Source organism: Acanthisitta chloris, unplaced genomic scaffold (assembly GCF_000695815.1).
Source record: "Acanthisitta chloris isolate BGI_N310 unplaced genomic scaffold, ASM69581v1 scaffold801, whole genome shotgun sequence".
In the NCBI taxonomy this organism is placed as follows: domain Eukaryota; kingdom Metazoa; phylum Chordata; class Aves; order Passeriformes; family Acanthisittidae; genus Acanthisitta; species Acanthisitta chloris.
In genome coordinates this window covers 40,507-66,019 of record NW_008657401.1, presented here as the reverse complement: position 1 = coordinate 66,019, position 25,513 = coordinate 40,507, and the positions used below count along the sequence as shown (strand labels likewise).

At 40.4% G+C, this 25,513-nt stretch overlaps 1 protein-coding gene across 1 annotated transcript in view; it reads right to left on the bottom strand.

The window, feature by feature from the left end:
• Window positions 1–2,226: 2,226 nt before the first annotated feature.
• The window catches only part of BMPR1B (bone morphogenetic protein receptor, type IB), a 30,343-nt gene continuing 7,056 nt past the window's right edge, over window positions 2,227–25,513 (bottom strand). Inside the window, exons 2-10 of the mRNA XM_009084677.1 lie at window positions 22,109–22,211; window positions 21,227–21,329; window positions 15,839–15,935; window positions 14,859–14,997; window positions 9,824–10,016; window positions 9,084–9,381; window positions 6,648–6,823; window positions 5,171–5,301; window positions 2,227–2,716 (exon numbers count right to left, since the gene is read on the bottom strand). Coding sequence (XP_009082925.1) covers window positions 2,591–2,716; window positions 5,171–5,301; window positions 6,648–6,823; window positions 9,084–9,381; window positions 9,824–10,016; window positions 14,859–14,997; window positions 15,839–15,935; window positions 21,227–21,329; window positions 22,109–22,211 — 1,366 coding nt within the window. The 3' untranslated portion in view covers window positions 2,227–2,590. The remainder of the gene's footprint in view (window positions 2,717–5,170; window positions 5,302–6,647; window positions 6,824–9,083; window positions 9,382–9,823; window positions 10,017–14,858; window positions 14,998–15,838; window positions 15,936–21,226; window positions 21,330–22,108; window positions 22,212–25,513) is intronic.

The window sequence follows — 25,513 nt, the reverse complement described above, 5'->3', positions numbered from 1 at the left end:
ATAAAAAACACATAAACTTGAACATTTAACATACAGACTTTACGTAACCTATCAACCAGTATCTTAGATCGTTTTCTTTTGGACCAAAAAAAAAACCCCTAAGATTTGCTCAGAAAACCAGTGACTGGCCCTTTCTCTTGAAACATGCTGATGGCAGGTGCCAGGGCATTGCATGTCTCTTGTCTGCCAGCAGGCAAAACACTCTCCAAAACATTTCTGGAGAGCCATGCTAATTTAAAAAAAAAAAAATCTATTTGAGGAACGTAGATGTAAAGCACAAGTAAATACTGCAGGGAAGAGGCATTTTTCCTGTGCAACCACTTACCCAGGACACGTGGGGAATCAGGCTCAAAGAAGAGATCAGCCTAGCCTGCTCCCAGCCACGGCCAAAATCAACAGTGCCATCCACTTCTTCAGAGCTGAGAAACCTTTGTTTCACAGGGCTGCACCAGTTTTTGTGAAAAGGAGTGAGAGCAGAAACCCCACGGCTCCATTCATTAAGACAAAAAGGTGAAGAGAGACTGGGCTGCCCTCATTTTGGACCACAGACCTCAAAGCCAAGTCAGCCAAGGAGAGGACCAAACTCTGCTCAGCCTCAAAAGCAAGCTGGTTTTGGAGGATAAGGAAACCAGCACCACCCCTCGTGAAGTCAGGATTGGTGTACTCTGAGAGATTTTCCTTTTGTCTTGCTTGGGAATTTTGGGTACAGGCAGGTAAGCTGCACTGCAGAAAAAGCACTCTAATTAGCAAAAAAACTCTGATTAAGCTTTTTAACACCTATAATCATGGAGGTCTTGCTGGTTCTCTTGAACCTGTGCATTTTTCTGGGTTAGCCTGAAAGGGTAAATTGTCAATTTTTCCAGCTACAAATACTTCAGGGAGCTGTGAAGCTAAGCCCCAATTATATACCTACCTACGACAAGTAAATCAGTTTTGTCCAAAAAAGTGAAAAATAAAAGAAGCATTACAGAAGTGCTGAGGCTGGATTTCAGCCTGTCAATTATTTTAGTTCTGAAATAGGATTAGTATAATCAAAGCAGCATTTGTAAGGACTTATTTCAAAACTAAGCTGAACACCAGCTAGTGAAACAGGACATAGACAAGCAAGAAAATTTTTAAAAATAAAATAAGGTTAAAAAAGGGTAAACTGGTAACTTCCATGCAGCTCAGCTTCGATAATCTGATGAAGAACAGAACCTTTCCAAAGAAAACACTTCATGGGGAATATTTCACCTCTCACTTCCCCTCCTGTGGCATTAGCATCTCAGCAACTGTTGCAACCCAAGGAAGGAGGAACAGGGAAGACAGTAAATACATTTCCCATTGCTCTTCTGACCTAAGAGCTCCTCTTGCTGGGAACCACAATGCTATGCAGCCAAGCCTGTCACTACTGTGCAGTGGCTGCCAGAGGTGTGGAGGCTGCTGGAAGGCCACCAAAAATAGCAATACAGATGAAGCTTGAGACAAATTGTTCAGTTTGTGGGGTCTCTCACTGCAGCAGCAGTGCTGGAGGCAGCTGTCCACTGCCAGTCCCAGTGCTCAGAGTTCACCACCCACCTAAGTCCCACACTCCTCCCCTGTCACCTCCTACTATGGCTGTGAGGCACCAGGTCTCCTTACACTTAGAGAAAAATGACTGCCACTCCAAAAATGGGCATTTTTGAGGGTTTGAATTGTCCCTTCAAAAAGGGGAACACTAATTATTTTTTTTCCCAACTGCGGTTGTGGATAGATCCCTCACCCTTACCCAAATGAAAGAGCAAGACAGTAATTCCTTCTCACAAGGAACTTTCTCTTACCCAGCAGTCATTTATGTGGGTCATAGCTGTTTCAAATTCACTAGCAGATCCAAATGTGTACTTCATTTCCACTCAAGCTCAAAACACTTCATTTTTCAGTTGGGGAAAAGAAAAAAAATGGATTAAAAAAAGGTGAGAAAAGGGACACTTGTTTATCATCATGGTACCATTCCCAGCAGACTTCCTGGAAACATGAAGAGCTTCTTCAATCAAGTCACCCCAAACCATATTCATATAGCTCCCAATTCCCTTAAACAAACCACAGGGTTCCCTGGGATGTGCCACCCACAGGAACCTGGCCACTCACACCAATGATAGCAGGGAGTGCAATAGTCTTTTTTTGAAATGAAAATGTTCTTTTGCTTTAATTTTCAGCAGTTTCCTCCAATTTTTTTAATGTAACAATATACATTTTTTTTTACTTCTAACCAAAGGTTTTATTTTCATAAAATTTAAAGCAGTATCTTTTTAAACAATCAAAATAATAATAATAACAATAATAATAATAAAATAATAAGTGGCTTTCATGGAAAGCAACACGCATAATTTTAAACCAGTTACTAAAACTGTGTTTCCCCACGTAAACAAGGGCAGACAAGCCTCTTCCAATCCTGCATGTCGAAACTGGGATGATTTTTCCAAAGGATAGTCTCTTCAAAAACTTACAGCTCTCTTAAGCATGATTCCATACAAGGTACTTATTCATGAAGATTTTGATACCTCTTCAGGACGTCTGCCTGCATGAGAAAGTCTCTTTCCATGGGTCTCCATGAGAGCTGCCTCTGGCAGAGTCAGAGTTTAATGTCCTGTGACTCTGACATTTTGGCAAGTGTTTTCTTGACCCGCAGGGCCGTGAGCCGGGACGCAGGGTTGTGAGCCCAGCACTCCATCATCAGCTTCCCCATCTGCCGTAGGCACTGCAGAGAGAAGCAGGAGAGAAAGTCCCATATGGGTCAGTGGAAGAGGACACTGCAGTTGGCAGTGCTGAAAAACTGAAGGGCAGATGAAAAAAATAGAACACGCTGGCTGGTATCACTTTTCAAAAGCTTTTGTTTTCTGTATATTAAGGAGAGTTCTCCAAACATGAAAATTACTCTTATAAGTTTTGACAGGTCCTAGTCTAGACTTGGTTGTACACTGCAGGAAAGCACTTATTTCCCCTTCCCCAGACCTGTGCAGCCAGACCTGCAGAGGCATGGCTCTGTGCAAAAAACCCTTTGCAGCACAAATTTAGTGGCAGTTAGTTGGTCAGGCAGCAACTGACCCCTGGGTACAGCCCAGCGTGAGCATGCACCTACAGCTCCTGCCCAGCCACCTCTGCTGGAAAGGCACCTGTAAGCACCCAGCTCAGCTCTGCCCTGTCCCACACGCTTCCAAAACACTCCCTGCTCATTTCCAAAACAGCCAGATCCTCCCAGCAACATTTCTCTTGCTAATAGCATCTCAGCATTGCCTTTGACATCCTGGAAAAGCAGTGTACAGCCCTGTCCTGCCCCTACCACCTTCTTCCAAACATAAAGCACCACATAAGCCACTGCAACCAGGTGATGACCCCATGAGCCTGCTGATCTACGCTGCCTGAAGATTTGCTTGCTACAGTAGGAAAAAAGAAATTTTCCTTCTCATCCAACTTACTCTTGGTTTTTATGAGGCTCCTGATTCAGAAGCATTGCAGGCCTTGAAAGGCATTACACAAAAACACGACCACACCAGCTGAACATGTTTCAGACTAATGCTGATTTTTATTAACACTTTTTTGGTAATAAAAAAGCACTATGCACTAACAAGATAATTGCTGGAATGCCTTAAGTGGGACTACCAATGGTGCTGACCAGTTAATCAAGAACAGTTATTTCAATGAGCCTCCCCAGTCCTTGCTACATGTGGTAGCAGACCAAACACACTGTGTGCCACCACACAAAAGCCTTTCCCAGGACTGATACTAATAGAGCTGCCTTCAGTGTTTACAGTCTCAGTCTGAAGGCTCAGAGGGATTTGGCTAGGGAGAGGATGAGGCAGGTGAGTTTCAGTTAGACATTCTCACACTAGATGTTTCACAAGTCCACAAGCCACCTAGGGAGGTTGGTTTATTTTTCCCTATCATGTCCAAACTGTCTACATCTCATGCCACCTAAATCTTTTATCTACCTGCAGAATATACATCCTTCCATTCCCAAATGGCAGCTGTCATCTGCAAATGTAGAAAAATTCACAGCATTAAACTGTACCAATTAAACTGTACCAATTAACATGTTTAATGACCCCTACTCCATAGCATCTCAAGAGCCGTTGGCAGGTTTGCCCGTGCTACCTCAACTGTTATCTCCAATCCCACAAGCACAACTTTGCATTTACAGATGCTGAGCAGGGAGTTCAGACACACCCCTGCCCTCTCACCTCCTGATTTTACACTGGAAAGCACTTTCTGGCTCATCCATCTCATCTGCAAGGCCACATCTGTAATCCTCTTTGCTAAAATGCAAATGGGTACATGAGCACCTTTTTGTGTCAGATGTAGATGGGTGAGTGCTCAGTGCTCCCAGCTACACTAGTCAGTGCTAGTGCCTAGCAATGCTGTAAGAGTGGAACTTACAATCTTGTGCTTACATTAGCATAAAATCACGATAAAATTCTGTTTCCTAGCCTGCACACCTGTGATCACAGAAAAACTGTATGTGCATTTGGTTTCAAAGAGACATAATGTATTATTTCCTTCCTAAAAAAAAAAATAAATGAAAAAGGCTGGAATTACAGCCCAGACATCAGTACACAATGAAGTAGCTGCCAGTACACCAAGTACACTACCACTGCACTACACAAAATAATTTCTTTCAAAATTTTTTGGCTAGCCATTGAATCAATGCTATTAATGCCAGGAGCAGAGAGCAAAATGAATGCAAGAAGCTAACAGAGAGGCTAAGCAGGTCTGAGCACAGCCTGCAATAGCTGTGAGATCTGGTGGACAGCACACAGGAGCCTGCTTGCAAATATCATAGGCTATGGCCCTGGGGCTGTGAAACCTTCAGAGGGGATATCTGAGAAGGCTGCACTCCTGCCAGAGCCCTCTCACACCGTGACTGCTGCTAGCAAGAGTGGCAAATGTTCTCCTCCCTCAAAATGAGGTAGAATTGGGTCAATCTCAGTAATCAAGCATTGGAATGTGCTGCCCAGGGAGGTGGTGGATTCACCATCCCTGGAGGTTTTTAAGCTGAGACTGGATGTGGCACTTAGTGCCATGGTCTGGTAACCACGGTAGGGTTGGACATGATGATCTTGGAGGTCTTTTCCAACCTGGTTGATTCTATGATTCTATGAATCTCACTCACTCATTCTGATTAAAAACACAAACTGCATATTGAGAGGGATGATACCTCATCACTGCTCCATCTGTTGGGAAATGAAGGACGTAGTCTCTTAATGCACACAATCTCTCGCATGTCCTCGTATGAGGGGTCACTGGGCACAAGGTCATGGTATGGAAGCTGGTATTCCTCAACTATGCCTGAAAGAAGCAATTAGTTGCTTGTCACTTGCAGAAAACAACTTTCATTACCCGCTTCCCCTCCCATTTTATAACAGATTGGCCACACTGTTTAACAGTGTGTTTAACAGTGTTTAACAGGACTTCCCTGCCCTAGAAGTTTATTCCACAGTCAAGTTCCAATGTAACCAATCCCATGTAAAAACTGGTGAGGTATCTTAATCCAAAACTGCAGTTACTTGCCAAGTGAGACACTTTCTACCACTGCTGTCCAATTCAGCAATCTCCAGTAAGTTCTCACAGAAAGAGCTATTAGCATAGGTCCTGTATCAGAGCAATTTGACAGAAAATTAACCTTAAGTTAGATCTCCTTCTTATCAGATGACCTGGAATATACCAAAGCACATTTCTGTGCCTTTTCAGAACATGGCAAGGTACTATTCTATGTGTGCAGCAATGATGACAAAAATATTACAGACCTAACATTGCAGCTTGCAATATACTTCACCAGTTTTTAAACACAGGGATCAAACTGCTAATCAGTGACATTCAGCTCCCCTAGGGTAAGCATTCAGCACAATATTGCAGGTTTTAAAGACCCGTGAAGTCTGGTGGAGGTAGCAGAGACTCAAGAGAAGCACGCTCTACTCTTGCCACCAAACCAGCACATAACTGCTCCCAAATCATTTCCCTGCATTTAACTTTCTCAGTGGCAAAACAGAAGTAATAGCACCAATAATTTCTGCACTACACTGGGCTCTGTATGGAGAAAGCTCACATAGCCCATGCATACAAGGATGGATCTATGCCCCGAGTCTGCAGCTGGTTGCATTGCTTTATCTTTGCTGTCCTCACACTTGAATGCCTGGTATCAGAAGGAATTCAAGCACATCACTGGTATGACAGTGACGTAACGAGTGCCTCTTGCCTCTGGTTTTTTGCTGCTTGTCTTGTGAACAGATTATTTATCTCAAATAGTAACCAGCAGACCCCAAATTGTCCTTCTCCTATTTAACTCTCACAAAATAAAGAAATCGCTATTTTCCTTCTGTTAAATCAGCTGCATATCCCCAGTCCAGCAGAAACATGTTGCCTTTGGAAAAGGCCCCCAAATGAGTTGCATACTCTTTCAGTGCAGGCATCCACTGCCTTCAAACGAGACATTAAAATACAGTCTAAATCTCTGCTGTTGACATAGCACTGACTGATGCTTTAAAAGAAGTTTCAACAAGAGAACGGAGATTAAGAGAGTTGCCTGTATGGTTTACCCACATTTATTACTGTAAAAACAACTACCCAGAGAAAAAGATGCAATGGAAGATTTGAGGTTCACTGACACAATTAAAAGCCATCTCCCAGCTCTTTACCTCCTGAAACACATCTCCTTGCTATCTCCCAAAGGATGAGTCCAAAACTGTACATATCAGCCATGATGTAGGACTGAAAGTGATTTCTATTCAAGCTTTCATCCAGGACCTCAGGAGGCATATAGCGTTTTGTTCCTACTCGGGTATTTGGAGGGATGTCTACCTCATTTGTATCACTGAAAGAAAAAGAAGGGGGGGGGGAAAGGCTATCAGACATGCAAGTGGCTGAAAAAGAAAGCAATTTAGATGGGAGAAGCACTAAATTCACACCACATCCACTCTCAAACAGGGTCAAAAGTAATGCATAATCTTAATGGAACAATTTTTACAAGAAAAGCCTCTTAGTGTGAAGGCAACTCTCCTTAAAAGGCTGACCTGCCTGAGGCTACGTTAAGCATTCAAATACAGAACCACAATGGAGGGAAGAGTCAACAGGGATGCTGCAACATTCCTGAGATTTCATTAGCATTAGCATGAGCTCTAATGTGGGTGATAACAATCAAATCTTCATTAAATGCTGTTTTCTTAACATACTCCACCACCTAATGCTTTAGTCTTAAGTAATTAATGGAGGATACTGAATAGCTGGGGTAGTATCACTTAACTATAGCAAATCAGATCTGCAAGGAAGATGAATCCAACGATTATTTTCTGCATTCACTATGTTTCATCTCTTCCAACCTTTGCACATCAAGATGTGTAGACATAAATGTGTAAAAAATCTAACCAAATGTGCCACACCTCACACATTGACCAGGAGACAATTTATATCTAATGGGAAACAAATTCCCATTAATTATGTGAATGAATTATTTTTTCTTATTAACTCAGATTCAGCTGTATCAATTTTAATGTTTTTAAAAGTTTAATATATGGCATATATTGTGGTTTGCTTAAAAAGGTCTGTTTCCCTTTCCCCACCTTGAAAATGTTAATACATTAAAAGTGATGGATACAACAAAAACTCACAGAATAATTATACTTCTTCTGCAATTTTCTTCATGCACAGCATTTTTTTTCACCTACTGTTATAAAAATGACAAAAAAAAGCTGAGTCTGAGGTACAACCAGTACACCTACACATACATATGCTGGTGGCACTTCTGTACACCTCTGAGAATGTAACTTAAATCCAGTGACCTTCACCCTCTTGCAATATTTCAAATGAAATGAAAAATGCAGAAAACTTTACTAGAATCATTAACTTCAGCAGAGCACAAACCTTTCAACTACTTTTTTTCTGTTCTGGTTGTTGCCTCAGAAATGCTGTCTAAGGAAGTATGAAATCAAGCCAAGTACACAACATAAATTCTCTTTGGACTGTGACAAACACATATTTCACCTTCCTTTATAGCAAGACTTGGTAGTTCCTAGTTCTTCTTGGTTCACAGCTAAGCAGTGTGTGGCTCTGTATTTGCCAGGCAAGACAGACCTGCAAAGGGTGAATTTCTTCCCTGAAACTTTAACAGTGCATTTTCGAGTTGTTGTCTTCTAGGCCCCTGTTCCTCAACGTAAAAATATTCCTTTCTCGTCTCCTAAAGAAAGGTCAGGTTCATAAAGGAAAAGCCTCAGCAAGAAACCTGGTAGGTAAGTGAACGGTAAGAAGGGCACATGAAAAACTGCCTTTCCTTTCACTCTGAATAATTTCAGTTCAAGATTCGTACAGAATTCTTAGCATTTTATTCAATACTCCAGGGAGCACATGGTTTCAAAGCTGACCTCTGAAACTGAAACTTTCAATGTATTCTGGACACATTTCTGTGTACAGAAAAATCAGAGACTTTGGAACACACATCTCTACCACCAGGACCACTGCCAAAAGCTCAAGCTCCTTTGGAACAGAGCTGTCCAAGAGCAATCCCAGGAGTGAGGAAGTTCCACTTGTCTGCTCTTTCAAAGTTGTTTCAACACACAACCATTTTTTAAAATCAAATTGAAAAGCCATTTAAAAAATCAAATCTGTACTTTGGCAATTTGATTTGAAGGGAATGAAACAAAAGGCAACCCAAATGGGGTCCTTTTCAATAAATTCCAGTTAGTAACTTGGGCAGATTCTTAGTAATTTCCTATATAAGCTGTGAGTGAATTTTCATGGAATCAGACAGCCAAATGTCTGAGCTGACAAGCTCACTGAGATGACTTCAACCTGTCAATGCTATGTCCTTTCACCATGTGCCAGCATAGCTACTGAGGCTGAAGTGCTAAAAATGGAAACTTTGCAAATATAACTAATGTGCTCAATTAAAAAGCAACTATTTATACAACTGCATTAAGTGTTTACACCACACACAGACTCACACAGAAGGGCAGAGCCCAAAAGGTATGTGCATACTCTGCAGGTGCTTACCCACATGTGCATACTTGCTCAGTCAACCACAAAGCCAGAGTTTGTATCTGATTTACAAACTTTTCCTCAGCCTCCTCACTTCTACTCACCTGATAAATTTAACAGCCAAGCCCAAATCTGCTATACAGCAGGTGCCATTTTTTTTCACCAGGATATTCTTACTTTTTAGGTCACGGTGGGCAATAGCAGGTTTGCCCTGAGTACTGAAGATCTCAGTGTGCAGGTGGCACAAGCCACTAACAGAAGAGTAAGCCAGTTTCAGCATGGCTTTTGTGTCCAAGGTAGTAGATTTTAGATAATCATAAAGTGAGCCGTTCTCATGGTAGTCAGTGATAAGATACAGCTGGGTCCAAGATCCTGTACCTTTAATGTCTGCAGCAATGAATCCTTAAAAAAAAAAAAAAAAAAAAACCAAGATTTTGAAACTAGTACTTCTCATGGCTTGTTTTTGATTGCTCAAAACTCTGGACTGTCAATCACTTCAATAGTTTTATTTTAATAACATTTTTAATTTCTTTCATCTTACTTCCATGCAACTATGCCTCACCTCTATCCTTTAACATATTTTCAGAAAGCCCAGATATGGAAATACCAGTGGCTGAAACAGATGTGTGGTGTTTGGACTAGCAACCCCCAAACTCCACTATTTTTAAACTTTTATTTATGTTTCAGTAATCCTTGAAACAACTCTCCTTTGAAAAGCACTAGGTGGCTAATTGCAGAGCACAGCAAGTAACAAAGCACATTGGAAAGGACATCAGATAACAGCAAATACAGAGTTACTAAACTTAAGAACCTGTACACTATCAAATAATTCTCTCTGACTCACCGAGAATATTTTCATGTCTCATCAGGACAGTCTGGTAGATCTCTGTTTCTCTGAACCAGCTTGCCTCCTCTGTGGTAAAAAACACTTTCACAGCTACCTTTTCACCACGCCACTTTCCCATCCAGACTTCTCCATAGCGACCTTTTCCAATCTGCTTTACCATCTGAATCTGTTTTGCAATGGTCCTTTGAACCTGTGAAATGCCAATACAGATGCTTACACCTTGCTCAGTGGAAATCACCTCCATCCTTCTGCATCTCCTTGCCAAGCAGCCAGTCCAGAGGAAAGTGGAATACGCAGCCACTGGGCCATGGATTTCAGCAATGCTCTGCATTGTGGATGCTCCCTGTTTTCCCCAGGATGCAGTGCTAGACAGGACATTCCTGCCACTGTGAAGAAGCCTTTCCATGCATGCTCAGAATGCATTGTGACCTCTCAGGAAACTAAATTGGTCTGTGTGAAGAAAACATTTGACTAAAGACCTCCAAATTTTTATTTTCCTGTGGGATGTTGCCACTTGGTGGAATTTTTTTTTTTTTTTAAAAGGTTTGACAGAAAATACTCCTGGTCACCCCAGCACAACCAAAATTCCAAAAGGTAACACATTTTTTAATTAAAACAAGGATGTTTCTAAACATACGTAACACTGCTGAGACTCAAGGCTAGGGCTCACAAGAGCCAAAAGCATATGAGCACTCCAAAACTAGCAAAATTACTGATAGCAGCCTCCTATTACCTTCTTTGAAAATGCCATGTCTAATCATTTCAAAATATACCTTTGGTAATAGGAATCTCAATCGTTACTTACAGAGTTAGAACCCACGTGCCTACATTAATTGCAATAATCACAATTACATAGTATAAAAAGCAATTTCCCTCCCCACCCAAAATATTTGGAAGAACAGCATTCTAGTGCCTGTGCCAGCTTTGTCAGTGGTACTGTGAACTCTGCTAAAGTCAGCTGTAGGGCAAGATCAATGTACTCAGCAGCATTGCAGAGAAGCTCTTTGTAAGGATGACAGACCCCACACAGCAGATGGACTGCCTCCACATTTAACAAGCTTTTATAGCCACAAAAAATCGTGGACAAATGGAGACTAATATATTCTCATTGGATTGCAGTATGTCTGCAGATGATATACTTCTAAAAGATCACAAATCAGAACATGAGTAGATGCTGCAACACAACCCACTGGTGTTTGTGGCTGACTCGTCCTCACTCTAATATAATAGGAGAGAAAAAGGTCCCCCCCCTTGTGCTACAGCATTGCCAGTTCAATCCACAGCTAATGATTTTGGGTTTGGTAGGATTTTACAAGATTTTCAAAGAAAATAATTTTATATCCTCCAATGCAAGGAGATTTTCATCTGATCCAAGCAACTGGCAAAATCTGGACAAGTGCAAATTTGAGGTCTCTAGCTCAGTTTTGCCACCACCCATAAACAAATCTTGAGTAGTTCATTGCAGCAAGTCATCAAAATCATTTGCTTCCTTTGTTACCACTGGGAGGTCCAACAGAAAGTACCAGCTTGGTAATGCAGAGCAGGACTGCCACAACCCCACTGCAGCATCAATGTACATCCAAAGATGAACTCAAAACCTATGAGGTAAACTCTACCATCCTTTATTTAGCAAATAGATCCCTGGCTTTCATATTCAACAATTTGAAGAAGCAAAACATACAGTGGCATTTATGCAAAGCTATTTCCAATGTCCTAGCTTTCTTCTTCTCTCATTTAAACTGAATTCTGGTTTTCCAGCCCTGCAATGTGCTGTTAGACTCCCAAGATGGTAGCTTCAGTGCCATTATTTCTGATTAACATCAGTGAAAGCCAACAACAGAGATTAGCATTAATCTTTTAAATTGATGTATTCTTTTATACTCTCATATAGTGATTGAACAATAGTTATATTACATTGGAATTTTGCTGTAACATTTTGTAATGTCATTTTAGCATTGTTGCTTTCTATTTTGCCCATTTAAAAAATGCATCCTGAACTGTAATGTAGTTATATCAAATAACTTAATTTGTGTAAATATATGTAATGCCATCATAAAGTACATGGAATTACAATACTTAATGATGAAAAGTTTCTTATTAAATTACATTATGAAAATGAAAAACACATTTCTGTTATGGGTTTTAAGGCGGCAGAATACTCTGTGAAGGTCCTTAACCTCGTTTCCTCTTGCTAGAACTGGTCAAATGATTTCTTATGGCCAATTTATTTTATTTTAAGGAATTTAGCCCTTTTTTGACTCATAAACCAATTATTATTTCTAAAACAAATAAGCTAATCAAAATTGTTGGATGAACTGATTTCATAAGCATGCTGAATGATGTGTTCATGTGAATTGTTCACACTGAGCGGGGTTGGGGTTTTTCTTCAATTTTTTTTAAAATCTGTATATTTTGCTACTTGAGCTCTGTAATGTAAGTAGCCAGGTAAGGTTACATGGCCTTTTCTTTCCTCCCTCTGAATGGAATCAATCTAATTACCAACTATTTTTACTTTCTATTTTCATGCTGTTCAGCTAAATGTATTCGGCTACTGTAGATGAAAATTTAGACAAATGAACCTTCTGTAACTTCAATATTTTGAACAGAGGACTTTATACCTATGGCTGGGGTGTAGTCCCTTGAAAAGTTCATTGGAAGGAGAATTAGAAAAAAAACAAATGGGTGAAAAGGTAAACACCAAACTCTAATACAGCAAACTCCTGAGACAGACCACTGAATTAATGTCCCAGTGTCTAATCAACTTCCCCAGTTTTGCACGTGGATTCATGGAGGGCAACAGTTTTGCCTACACTTCTTGCTCTGTCAAGGCCAATGGGGTTCTTCTTTGCACAGAGCTCAGTTTGTTGGCTCAAAGTCTTCATTTACAACTTACTGTTGTTTTATTGGCAGCATTTGACCTGCAGAAAACTTTTCTGTCAGAAGTAAAAAAGGGTCAGGAGAAAGAACACCTCCTGAATGTCACAGTATTGACAAAATCTTGGCTAATGCTTGTATTTGGTATAATATTTGTACCATTAGAAAAAATGTTCTGCATAGAAGAAAAACATTACTATTTAGCATAAATTGCAATAATAAATTTGCTTCTTACTTTCCTGAAATCATAACCCTATGCATAAGAAACAACAAAGTTAAAACCAAATTTTTGCACAATAAAGTCTAGACCATTATTGCCATGCACTTTCTATGGACTTATTTCAGACATGGATCCAGAGGTATTCATCTATGCACTTCTGGTGGTTGCAGCTGTCTGGGAAATATGGCAAGCATCTATTACCAAGTGCAAGATTTGCTATTGCATGTGCTTTTCTTCTCTTCCACGCAAAATTGCTAGTCAAAGTCAGGGGGGAGGGGGAAGTATGCACCTTTTTGTAGGAAACAGGGAAGGGGTGAAAGAGTGCCTTGAGAAAGAACACTTGGCCCAGTGGCTGGAAAGTCTCCAGGCTTGAGAAAGGAGAGGTGGACTGATGGAAGATGGTTTCTGCTTCATGGGGCACTGTCACAGCTCTCAGAGCTATTGAGCAAGGACTCAGCTGGAATGTCACCTCAGCCATTACACCAGCTAATTAGCACAAGTTAGTTTTCCTGTCCACCACAAGACTAGACCCGGGGACACCTGTGAGACTGCAGATCCCACCTTCAAAGAGTTGACTGGGACAGAGGAAAGCATAAAGAACAAGCAGTCACAACCAGCATTGCTCCAGCTTTTTGGGGATCCTGGAGTGAAGTATGCATCCAGCCATGCATACTATGAGATGGCCCAGGGCACTTGCTACCCACATGGGCTGCTGGAAACACATCCTTTCAGAGAAGAACAACCAAGTTCTTTGGATTTGCCCTAAATTAGTACATTTTTTCTGACATTGTAACAGGTAGGAGCAAGTGCAGACCAATACCTTGATGTGGCAGGTGTTATGCTAAAAAAAAAAGGAAAGCAAAGAAAGGAAGAACCTCTCACAATTAAAGCAGCTGGAAGCATTAATTAGGAATGGTCCTTAATTGTAAACACGATCTCTCCCTTTCCATGAGTGCTAGAAGGACATTGGTAAGGGATATGACAGAGCTTTTTAAAAGCCCAGAACAAACTGAGTTTAGTCAAATTTCACCAACTGTTAGCCTATTGCTTCATTTTGAAGGCAATCTAAAACTTCCCATTTCAGTTCTTCTCTAGTGTGTAGAAAAAAAGATGTGTAGGCAGAAATCAGATGGAAAGTACTCGGATACTGGACAACACCTACAGTAACAGCATCACTACGAACTAACAGGTTTGGGAGACAGGAGGGACATATCATCTCTGAAAAATGGAAATGAAATCTAATTCATTTTCTCAGAGGCAGCTTTTTAAATAAGCAACCTGACTTTTTTACTAGGGCTAAAAAGCAGTGATGAACCCCAGAAACAAAACTCCCTAGTGAACAGAACTGTTTTGCCACAGCTGGTTTTGGCTTTCCAGTTGGCTCCTGGAGTCTGTTCAGAAATAATCACAGACTCCATCCCTCTGTCTTTAACCTTTGAGATTGCCATGTTACAATCAAACAAAATCCCTCTTTACTTCTGAATGCAAAGTGATGTCTCCAAATAAAAAGTTTCCCAGTTTGATGAGTTACAGTTCCCTTTAGATAAAGACAATGTGTCAGTGCTTGAAATGTTATTGTGTTGCACATAAAAGCAAGAAAACAAGATCAGTGGGCCAGATGCTGTCCTGTACACTGGTGTAAAACCTGATGCATTTCTACGAGCTCTCTTAGCCTGTACTTACCCTATGGTATGTAGAATAAGAAATGAGCTGAGGTAAAAAAAACACCAACCCTAAGCTTTTTTGGCTTAGTCTCCATGAAATAAAAAGTCTCCTGATTCTAAAGCAGCTGTTCTCCAGCTTCATTCCTTGTCATTTCTGGCAGAGAAATAAAACACCCTAAAAAAACAACTGAGGATATATAAATACAATTTCTTACGCCTCTTCTCCCTCATTTTTGCTTTTGAAACTTGCATGAAAATAATATTGCTTCCTTACCAGGAGAGGGAGCCCAGAGCCGCTCCCTGAGCTCTGGGACTGCTCGATCAAATCCTTCAGGGACTCTCCAGGAGGGATGTAGGTCTCATCCTGCTCCAGCCCGATGCTGTAGTGGGGCCTCGTCTCTTGGCGTTTGTATCTGACGTTTTGAATAGAATCAACACATGCACAATCAATAATGCACAAAATCCTTCACGTTTCCTTCATTTAATGGCTAACAGCTTCCTCTGCTTCCCTGAAGAATACGAGGGACTGGCTGCCCAAAATTTTCTATTTTACATTTAGGAACTGCTTTCAAGCAGCAAAACTCTACGTATAACACTCAAAGACCATTCAATCTGGGCTAAGTTTGCCATGCAATCAAATGTTTCCTTTCAGAAACTTAATATGTCTAAAACACAGACCAAGTAAATAGCCAGTTTTATTTTACTGTCTGCAGTGGATCTTTTAGCAGCCAGAGGAGGCAAGGTCATGAAATCTGGGACTACTTAAAAACATCACAAATTATTAAAACATATTGTATGTAGGTTATGGTAACATTCTAGACATACTTACTTACATTCCTGTATTACCCTCTTTATTATGAACAGTTCTTCACCACATAAAGCCATTTAGAAGTCTTAGGTTCTTTTACTCCATATAAAATTTGTCCTTTGCCCTTCTTAGACTCACTAAAGAATAATCTGTGCTTCTACCTGAATGGCTTCAAGTATGTTGTGCAAAGGATTCTTTATGAAACACATTTAATCTGTGCTTCTACCTGAATGGCTTCTAGTATGTTGTACAAAGATTTCTTTATGAAACACATCACACAGGTATACCTGTGACCAGCATGAATAAAATGCACATTTTCTTCATAATTATAAAATTACAGTTTCTAATTTCTTTTCCTTAATGTGGGATTTTTCAAATTCCTAAGTCTATAAAAAGATAAATATTGGGAGAAACATTAATGAACTGCCAAAGTATTCCTTATTTACCTGAAGTAGCAGAATATGATGATAAGCACCAGAAGTATACTGCAAACAGTCACTGAGATCAGCAGGGCCTTATGGTGAATGTTTCCTTCAGCAAAGTCTGGGGTTTCAAACAAGGAAGGCAGAAAATTCAGAAAAGGTAGATGGTACAAATTCAGTATCAAAAGACACACACTTTGAAAGTGCATTGAACACAAGAGTGTTTCCTTTCTTTTCTAATGAAGTCCTGTGCAAGATACCCCTGAATCCCCCCAGGGATATTGTGCACTTCCTCTTTGACCCTCACTGACCAGGGCAGAACTGGCACCTCCAAAAGCCTATTTGGTTTTTCAGCCCTCACTCAGGCAAAACATTACCTTAATTTGCAATTCTCTGTTTGGCTCTGAATGAAAAATCAATCAAGACCTATAGCTCTGTGTCAACCTGAGTGATCAGCCAGAACATGCAAAAAATTACTGCCTCTATCTTACAATACTCTTATTAAGTAGCATCCTATTTGAGCAGGCAATATTTTAAAAAACCCAACAAACCAAACCAAAAAAACAAACAACCCCCCCAAAAAACCAAACCAAAAAAAACAACCCCCCCAAAAAACCAAACAAAAAGCCAAACAAACAAAAACCACCAAACCAAAGCAAAAAAACCACCAACAACAAATCCCAAACAAAGACAAAACAAAACAAATACCCATAAAACTAAACCCAAACTGGATTTACTCTAGAAGGGAAGACACAGCAGACCATCCAACCCCAAAGAAGGCAGGCCACGAGAGGCCTTGAAAGTATAACTCCATCATTACAGAATAATCCATCTCTCAGATCCTATTTTAAACACCTGAGCAGGAATTTCCCCCTCCATTCACTCAACAGTAGTCCTGTGTGCCAGCACCTATGCTCATGGGCAAAACTATCTTTCCAGTAGCTATTCTGTAAAACACTTGAAAACTAAATGTGTCAAGTAACTTGTAGAAAATGCTGTTACATAAAAACTATTAAAATGTTTCAGTCAATTTTTGCATCAGAGACTCATATTCTCCTTTGAAGTATAACATTAATCTCTGAATTTGTATTCTCAGCTCAGGCAAGTGAGTCTGACCTTCATGAATGCTTCTCTGCTGGAAAACAAACCTAGCACTATTATTTTTTGACCTGCCCTGCCACTCAAACCCCCAAAATTACAGAATTTCAGCATGTAGGTACACACACACCACCCTCCCAGAGTTGTTATCTAATATGATGCAAATGAGGACCATGTTTCCTGAAGTTCTTCCAGCTTTGCTGTCTTGCATCCTTCACACTAATGCCCAACACATTGTAAAATGCAAGAAATCTGTCCTTATTGACTTGTTCTGGAATGATGTTATTATGTTTCAGATTTACAAGGGTAATGAGCCGAGGGGATTCCTAAGGGACTCTTAGTTTACTATCAGGTTCTTTTATTTTAAAGATCCAGTTTCTCCTTCTTTTTTACTCCAGAACTATTTCTTTCCTTTCCCTTTCCACTACAAACAGAGATTACCTACCAACACACCTTTTGATCACCCTGGTCATGTTTTAACCTGCCATTACCTGCTCTGGGAGCATTAACAATGTAAACATTCAAGACACGGCCAATGCCTTTGAAAGGGGACACTGACATGATGTGTATGGGAAAACACTGGAGCCCATCACTCTCCCTGCCTCAGCAGATTTCTCCCTGGCCTGCCACTCTGAGTGGGCTGTGAGCTGAAACCGAGAGCCCACCAGGGACTCCAGACCTCTCTCATGAAGGTAACGGCTGCTCAGCAGGACTCAGGGCTCCAGTTCATGCTTTGAAAGCAGCCTGTGTCAGCCAGCCATTTCCCTCTAAAATGTTTAAGATGTTGCAGCCCATCAGCAATCAGAACCCATCAGCCCATCAGAACACACATATTTTATACCTAGGCCAGACCTGGATATCTGTCCATAGCAAAGGTTTTTCCACTTCATAGAGTAAGACATGATGGAAGTTGAGCTTTTGTGGTTAGCAGTAACAAAAGCTGGTATCAGATGCACAGAGAGCAACTTACTTGTACTTGTGCATGCTAGAGGTTAAAGCCATGAAAGTCTGTGCATTTACAGAGACACAAAAGTGTTGCACTGTCAGAACTCATTCATGCTGCCTGTGGGATGATTAAAGATGCTGAAATCTTGAATCAAATTCCCATCATTTTTAGGGTTTAAGTGATCCAAACCTAGTGCTCAATGTTTCTAATGGGCTTCTGTCATTCAGAAAAGTAAATAAATGTGGTTTGGTTTTCCCAGAAGCCAGAAAGCATTTTGTAAGTGCTGTGTAGCTCTCAGGTGAACTTCAGGCTCCAACAATGCAAAATTCTTTTGGTACCCACATGCAATTATGTGAAGCAAGAGCAAGGAAAGCTTGCAAGACACAAAGGAACATGTGCTGATCTCTATGCTGGGAGCAGCTGATGCAGAATGCAGCAGCACCAATGCTTGTGCTCTTGCAGTAGGTGAGGGCACTGCTGAGGAGTGCACTGAAAATGCCACCCAGCAGGTTCAAAGGAGAAGTCAGCATATCAAAGGGAAAGAAGGTTTGCCTCCCACCCGAGGTCCCTCCAGTTCACAATGTTACAGCTATCCAAGTAAAAACGGCAGTAAAATCTGAGGCAAGGAGACTGTGTGCACACATCAAACCCCATCATTCCTCCAATCATTCCCTAGCCCATTCATCACTAGCTATACAGGCAGGGAGCCAGACACGGTGGCACCACCACTTCTGCTTATATAGGCTCTAAATCAGTAAAGACATATTTCTCCTTTTGATGGTCTCAGCCTGCACATTTGCTAGGATTTCCAGGAATATCTTTTATTGTTTAAAGCAGAGGTGTTGTATCAGACCCAATTATGATTTTCATTTCCTTAATAAGACAGATGTATAGCTGACACCAGGACTTAATGGTTTCTCTGGGGATTTTATCCTGCTAGTTCTGTACTGAGATGAGCTCAAAACTTCGGCTTAGCTGTTGGTTCTTCCATCTTGCTTAACAAGTCTTGCTTTGACCAGTGTTAATTCCTCTATCTCTCACTTTCATGTATGTGGTCCTCCTTTCTTTTGTGGGGGTCACAGCATAAATCTCGTTTTCCAGCACATGCCAGGTCTGGAAAAGCACTCTGAGAACACAAGTCACTTGCCTTTGTAGATGTTACCTGAGTGCATAGCTCAATTTGCAGTTTAACAACCTCTGACCTGCAGCTGCATGGCCTCCCTAGACTGTTTCCCATGAGAGATCACCTTGGATGTGAGTTCATCAGAAGCCAAATTTCTGTATGTTTTTTAAATGCTGAGGAGCATACATATTTTTCATGGAATCCTGAAGGTCAGAAGGTTGTTCCTAGAAGCTTGTTTTTATGTTAATCTCCTTTGTACTTACAGCTTGTGTTAAATTTGACATAAAATTCTAACAGTACTCAGATAATCACAGCCTAATGTAAATGTAGAAAGAATTATCACAGTCATAGCAGTGGGCACTGGCATTAGCATGTATTTGTACACAGTATTTGTACCTCATTGCAGTGTGGATCTACAGTTGAAACTATGCCTTTTCTTCTGAGCTTTTGTACTAGGATACAGCAGCAACAAATTAAAACAGGTCTGGCACCAAGAATGACATATTCACTTAAGGTGCTGACTTCAGCCCTGTTCAGACACATTTAATGAAGCACCTCCTGAAGTGTATTTCAACAATACACTGTCAAGATACTGGTAGTGTGAGAGCTTTTTTAAAAAAAATCTTCAGAATATGTTGAGTGAGTACATCGCCTTTTGTTTGTCATGCTAAAATAGACAACATTGCAACACAGAATGGCTGGAACCCTGTTCCAACCCTCTGAAATTTTTCTTTCCACAAATACTCTCTCTGCTAGTTCATGGGTCTGCCACCATGGTGCCCACATGATACTTTATGTACCCCATTTACACACAGAATAAAACTAACATCGACCTAAACAATGTCTGCCACTACCAAAAACTTGGTTTACTGCTTTCTGTATAAGCAGCAGATAGTACTGCCAAATAACTAAAATCTTAATAAGGTGGATGTCGAGTGTTAGGCATTGGTTCAGTAGTTTTAAGTAGTTTCAACATAGAATAAACTCAGTCAGCAGCAAGAAGAAATCATGGCAGTATTTTCCAAATTGATACTTAATGAAAGACTAAGTAAGTGTGAACAAATATTGACTTATTTTTGGAGCTTCTCTCTCAGTCCAAAGAACATTTTAAAATGAAAAAAACCAACATAGTTAGTACATAACTCTTCTGCTGAAAGTCAGAATTTTATGAGGTTTCACTGACTTAATGGCTTGCTAGAAAGCAGCGAAGTATTTACATACTACTCTCCATAGTTCTTATTCTGCAGTCCATCTGTGCAGAATTTCATAGGCATGAAGGGAACAGCTTACATGAGTGAAGGCTTTCTCCAAGCATGTATTTGTGTAAGTATCTGCTGTTTGTGTAATTAAGAGTGCATCTGCACACTGATCTGGATTTTCAACACAGAATGTCACGATTGTAAATTCTTCTGCAACTCTGAACTAACTCCATACTGACCACCACAATTCCTGCTAATGCCAAGGATTTATCATGCATGAATTTACACTTACTTAGGAACACATTTCTATAAAATATATTCTGCAACATCCAGACAAAAATAATGTTACCAACTTTCAGAAAGTTATGTCCAAACAAACAAAAATGCTAAAACCTTGCCGCAGCATCTACTACATCTACATGCCTATTTGCTCTCAAATAAGTAATAAAAAAAAAAATAATAATATCAGTGCATGAGTTCTTACCCTACATTCTATTTTCAGCTACCTCAGTAACTAGTTATTGTCCTAGTGCTGGATTATCAAGTCTTTTAAAGAAGAAAAGTTTAATGGCCTTCAGTCAGCTTGAACTGACTGATTAACTGCTGGTGGTCTGGCTCCAGATGTGTGTGGAGTTACGAATGACAGTAATGCATGTTGCAGGGACTAGAGAGAGGATTCAACTTTATTATCAGGCTTAAAATATAGATAGCAAGAGGCATCCTCTGCTACAACTAACCTAAGTCTTTGGGATGACCACTGATAGCTAGCAGATCTTTGCTAGGACAATATTGTGCAGCTCTAATGCAGCTGGTGTTCACTGCATGTAGGCAACAGGAAGAACAGCAAGTATCAGCAGGTCAAGGCACCACTCCACACACGACCTACAGGAATGCAGCAATACTGTTAAAAGCTGTTTATCTCTCTAATCATGTGCATTTAGACAGGGGTTCTTCAGTCTGGACCCTGTTTCTTTCTAAAGCACAGAGAGCAACAGAAGGAAAAGATTAGTTTGGGACTGGATTTTGTTCCCCTTACTTCCCCTTACCTCGGTTCTTCAGTGGTGGCAGTGTAGGGTGAAGGTGTTTGTTACAGTAATCTTGGCCTGTGCAACATTCAATAGATCTTCTTTGGTGTGGAATAGGAGTGTCCTGCAACAAGCAATTTGATAGAAACCAAGTCATTACCTGTGTTGTAAATACACGCTGTCATTCTGGCACTTGAGAGAAAGATGTGCTTGCTAGCTGGGCTGCAATCTGCTCCAGATTTCTAGGATTTCTGCCACCCAGCACATCCAGCAACATTTCATCTAGATAATTAAGAGATGAATTCACTCCCAATGTACTTCTGCTGCAGAAGGGACTGACTGACTCTAATGGTGCAAGTCAGAACTGGGAAATTCACATACATCCATCAGTTAGACTTGTATTACAAAAATGAGTTAATGTGGGTATTCAAAACAGTTTAGCCAGAATAATACAGGGACTGCTGTGTGGACTAATTTAGCTGCTACTTCTGGTCTCATGGGAAGCTGAGTAAAATGCCTTCCATAGACCTTAGTGATTAGACCATTCTTATATGCATGTAAAACTATTTCATGCTAATATGAGGAAAGGCAAATGCTTTAGAGCCACCTTGTTCCATTGCCTATACCCCTTCCATTCCTGCAGCGATACTTGCTTTCCATCAGATGATCATTGTACTTGAAAGGAATTTCTGGCACAAAAATTCCAAAACCAAAGTGTGTGTAAGACATAAAAGCTGCTGCAATCCATCAAATAACATCCTAACTTATTTTAGCTACCATGGAGACTGCATGAGTTAGACAGCATTTCTCTAAATCCAAACTTCCTCTGAGTGGGAGTGTTACTAGCAACAGCAGTGCCAAAACCAAAACCACAAGTTATTGCTAGGAGTAGCTATACCTTACCCGACACTGGAAGTCTGAGCCTTCTAATCCAAGACAGCCCTTAGTGACTAAATGTCCACCAGACTCATCTTCTTCTATTATGGTGAAGCAGTAGCCATCAGTGCTGAGAATTGGAAAGAATGAATCAGAAAAAGGCTCTGAAGTGAAAGATGTGCTCCTGAATATAGTCTTAAACTTTGCTCCCTGCAAGGCAAATCTGCCATTAATATATCAACATACTAAGGCAGCTGCAGACCAGCTCTTGCACACACAGCAGAGGCTCTGCCTTGGAGTTGACACACTTACCTTTCCAACATTTCACAGCTATAAACCCCACTAAGGAATATCACAATTCTTTGCCTACAGTCATTAGGGTGTTAAGACTTTGGAGACCTATATAGATTCAAGCTTCAATGCTACAGCAGGTCTGCCTTGCACATGGGAACAAGGCACCATGGAGGAGACCTGAAGAAAGAAACATTTTTGAGATACTGAATGTAAAATATTATTGAGTGATCTGTGATTCCTGCTTTAACCATCCTACAAACTGCAACACTTCTGTGTATGAGTCCTTGAGTTATCATCAACACCCTTCATAACTGTTTACTTGGGTTAGAAGCCTAAAGTGATCCATAATGCTTCTGTTTACAGGAACGTGCACCAGGGAGGACAAGTATACTAACAGATGGCTGGATGGTGCTGATGATAAATATCCTCCCTCGATGAAGGTCAAATGCCTGAATGCTATCAAAAGAGGGGGAGGACGGCACAGAAAGGGTCGCTGCATTTTATTCAGGCTGCTGCACTCTGAGAGAGACATGTAACATGTAAGAAACACAAACTGACTAACTTGCAGGAAGCAGATCCAAAAATAAAGAAAAAACTCTTTCATATAAGACATTTAAGTCATAAAAATAAAATATTTTGTTATTTCCCCAGGAAAATAACACTGGTTATTATGTGCAATGAGTATTTTTCAGATGAGGAGAAACAAACTCAGTTAAAACAAGGAAATAAAAAGAAAAAAGGATTAGAAAACTTAAACACAGCTGAATTTCAGATTATTTGCTCCTTTCTTGAATGAAAGGAGAGTCTAACAGAGCAACAACAGCAAAGGCAATGAAGATGTAGGAAACCAGAGGCACAGTTACACATATAAGAGATAAACACAAATTATAAGTATTAGCTACATGACAGAGATGCTGCATAGGATCATGTCAAACATTTGCCGTGGCATATTTTTATATTAGTGGTGCAGGGTCTAGCCACAGTAAGCTTATTACTTCAAATAACAATCTATCATGGGTTATTGACTTCTGGATTTGAAAAGTAACCAGTTGCATGTTACAAATTACTTTCTCGGAGAAGAGAGTGATGACTCCTACCCTTCTTTGAAATTGTGCATATGAGTAAGGCAAAGGAGACAGCAACCCTTCTGGGCAACAACCACCTTGATTTCATTGCTCAAGCTTAAAAGATAGGAACAATAGGATTGCCAAGAGAGACTGTAAGGAATCCATTAGAGTAGAATATTATATTAGATTAGATTTTGTTTGTTTGCATGGTGCCTTTGATTCAAAGTAATGAGTAAGTTTAACCCAGGGGACAGAGCAACAAAACAATAAATTGCAATCAAATGAAACACAAAAATGAACTCCGCAGCCAACAGTCCCCAGCAAAAAACAAAACTCTTGGTTCATCAAAGAAAAGCAGGGGAAGGAAAAGTCAAATTGTTTGCAAAATGGTAAAAAAAAAGAAGCAGAAAACACAGCGGTTTAAATCCAATTTTTTCTGACTTGTCACGAGACTCTGATTCTTAGCTCATTTCTGAAAAATAAATTCAGTCTCCTCAAGCACTTCAATCTCTCTGAAAACTGTACTCCAAATTGAAAAAGAAAAACAAAATTATATTGGATAGAGCAAAATGAAAGTTATAAAGCTCCAGCAATAAGGATAAAGCATACTCTTCACAGACAATACAAGAGTAATGAATGGAAAGTGAGAGACAAAACCAGCAATGCTGAGCAAAATAAACATTGGAACTGCTTGTTTCTACCTCCAGGGAAAAAAAAAAGTCTTCATGCAATGTAAGAAGTCATTATCTTTTTCAGAATTTCGCAGGTGTTTGGGTGAGACTTCTCTGAAAAGAAAGAAGTATCTCCTACCTGCTTCCCCCCTCCTGCCCCTGACCTGTTCTCCTCATTCACTAGATGTCAGATGGACTACACACAGCAAGCAAAGGGCAGGGCACACCCCTACTGTTTTATTGATTACCCTACTTCATACCTGCCTATGGGAGAAATTAAACTGTTCTCACTAATATAACAAGTCAGAAACACATCAGATAAGTCTGCATCATCTCAAATTTAATGCTTAGTTTGGTGACTGAACAAATAGAAACATCTGTACATTGCTAATACATGCAAAGCAGTATGAAAACCTATTCTCCAGTTCCTAGCAAAAATTGGTAGTATAGAACTATTATTTTCTTAAACTCTGCAGTTTGAATTCTGTGTAATTCAATTCTGCAAATGGAATGTAAAGAATGAACTCATTGTGATGTTACTGAATACATCTGGGTACACATCCACTACCCTCCTCCACTAAAGCATCATCTTATTACAGAATGGTGGAGGAGAGTGATTAAATACATTTTGGATGTGATCACTAATAAGCACAGATTTGTTCTGTCACATATTTGCCAAGAGTGAATTTTTACAGCCAAGTCAAATGCCAGGAGAATAGAGAAAGTTAATAGCAGAAACACTGACAGACAATGATATAGAAGGTGCTGCTACAATTACAGATTGCCACAAAGAAAGCAGTGATCTTAACTCAGACCTTTACTAAATGTCAGAAGAGAGGAATAGAGGCCAACAGCTTTGCAGCTGTTCACACAGATGTCCTCACTGGCCAGCAGCCATTTCTCACAGAAGATGTGACTCCTCAGCTACCAAAACTTGACTACTGAAGATTTCCCATCCTGCTCTGTGTGTGTGTGTGACACAGCTAGAGATGGCAATATATAAATTTGAAATTAAATCCTCCTTTCCTTGTTCAGTGCCTATCACAAACAGACTGGTTAAGTAACTTGATGAAAAACTCCTTCTCTTTAGTTTTATTTGCAGATGAATCATAGAATCAGAGAATCAACTGGGTTCTTCACCCAGCAGAGAGTGCCCCTGTCCCAGCCATGGGCTGCAGCTTTTTCAGGAGTGTGCTATGGGAGATGGTGTCAAAGGCTTTGCTGAAGTCCAGGTAGACACATCCACAGCCTTCCCCTCACCCACCAGGCTGTCACCTGATCATAACAGGAGATCAGGTTGGTCAAACAGGACCTGCCTTTCCTAAGCCCATGCTGGCTGGGTCTGATGTGTTGTCCATCCTGGAGGTGCTGTGTGATCACACTTAGGATGATCTGCTCCA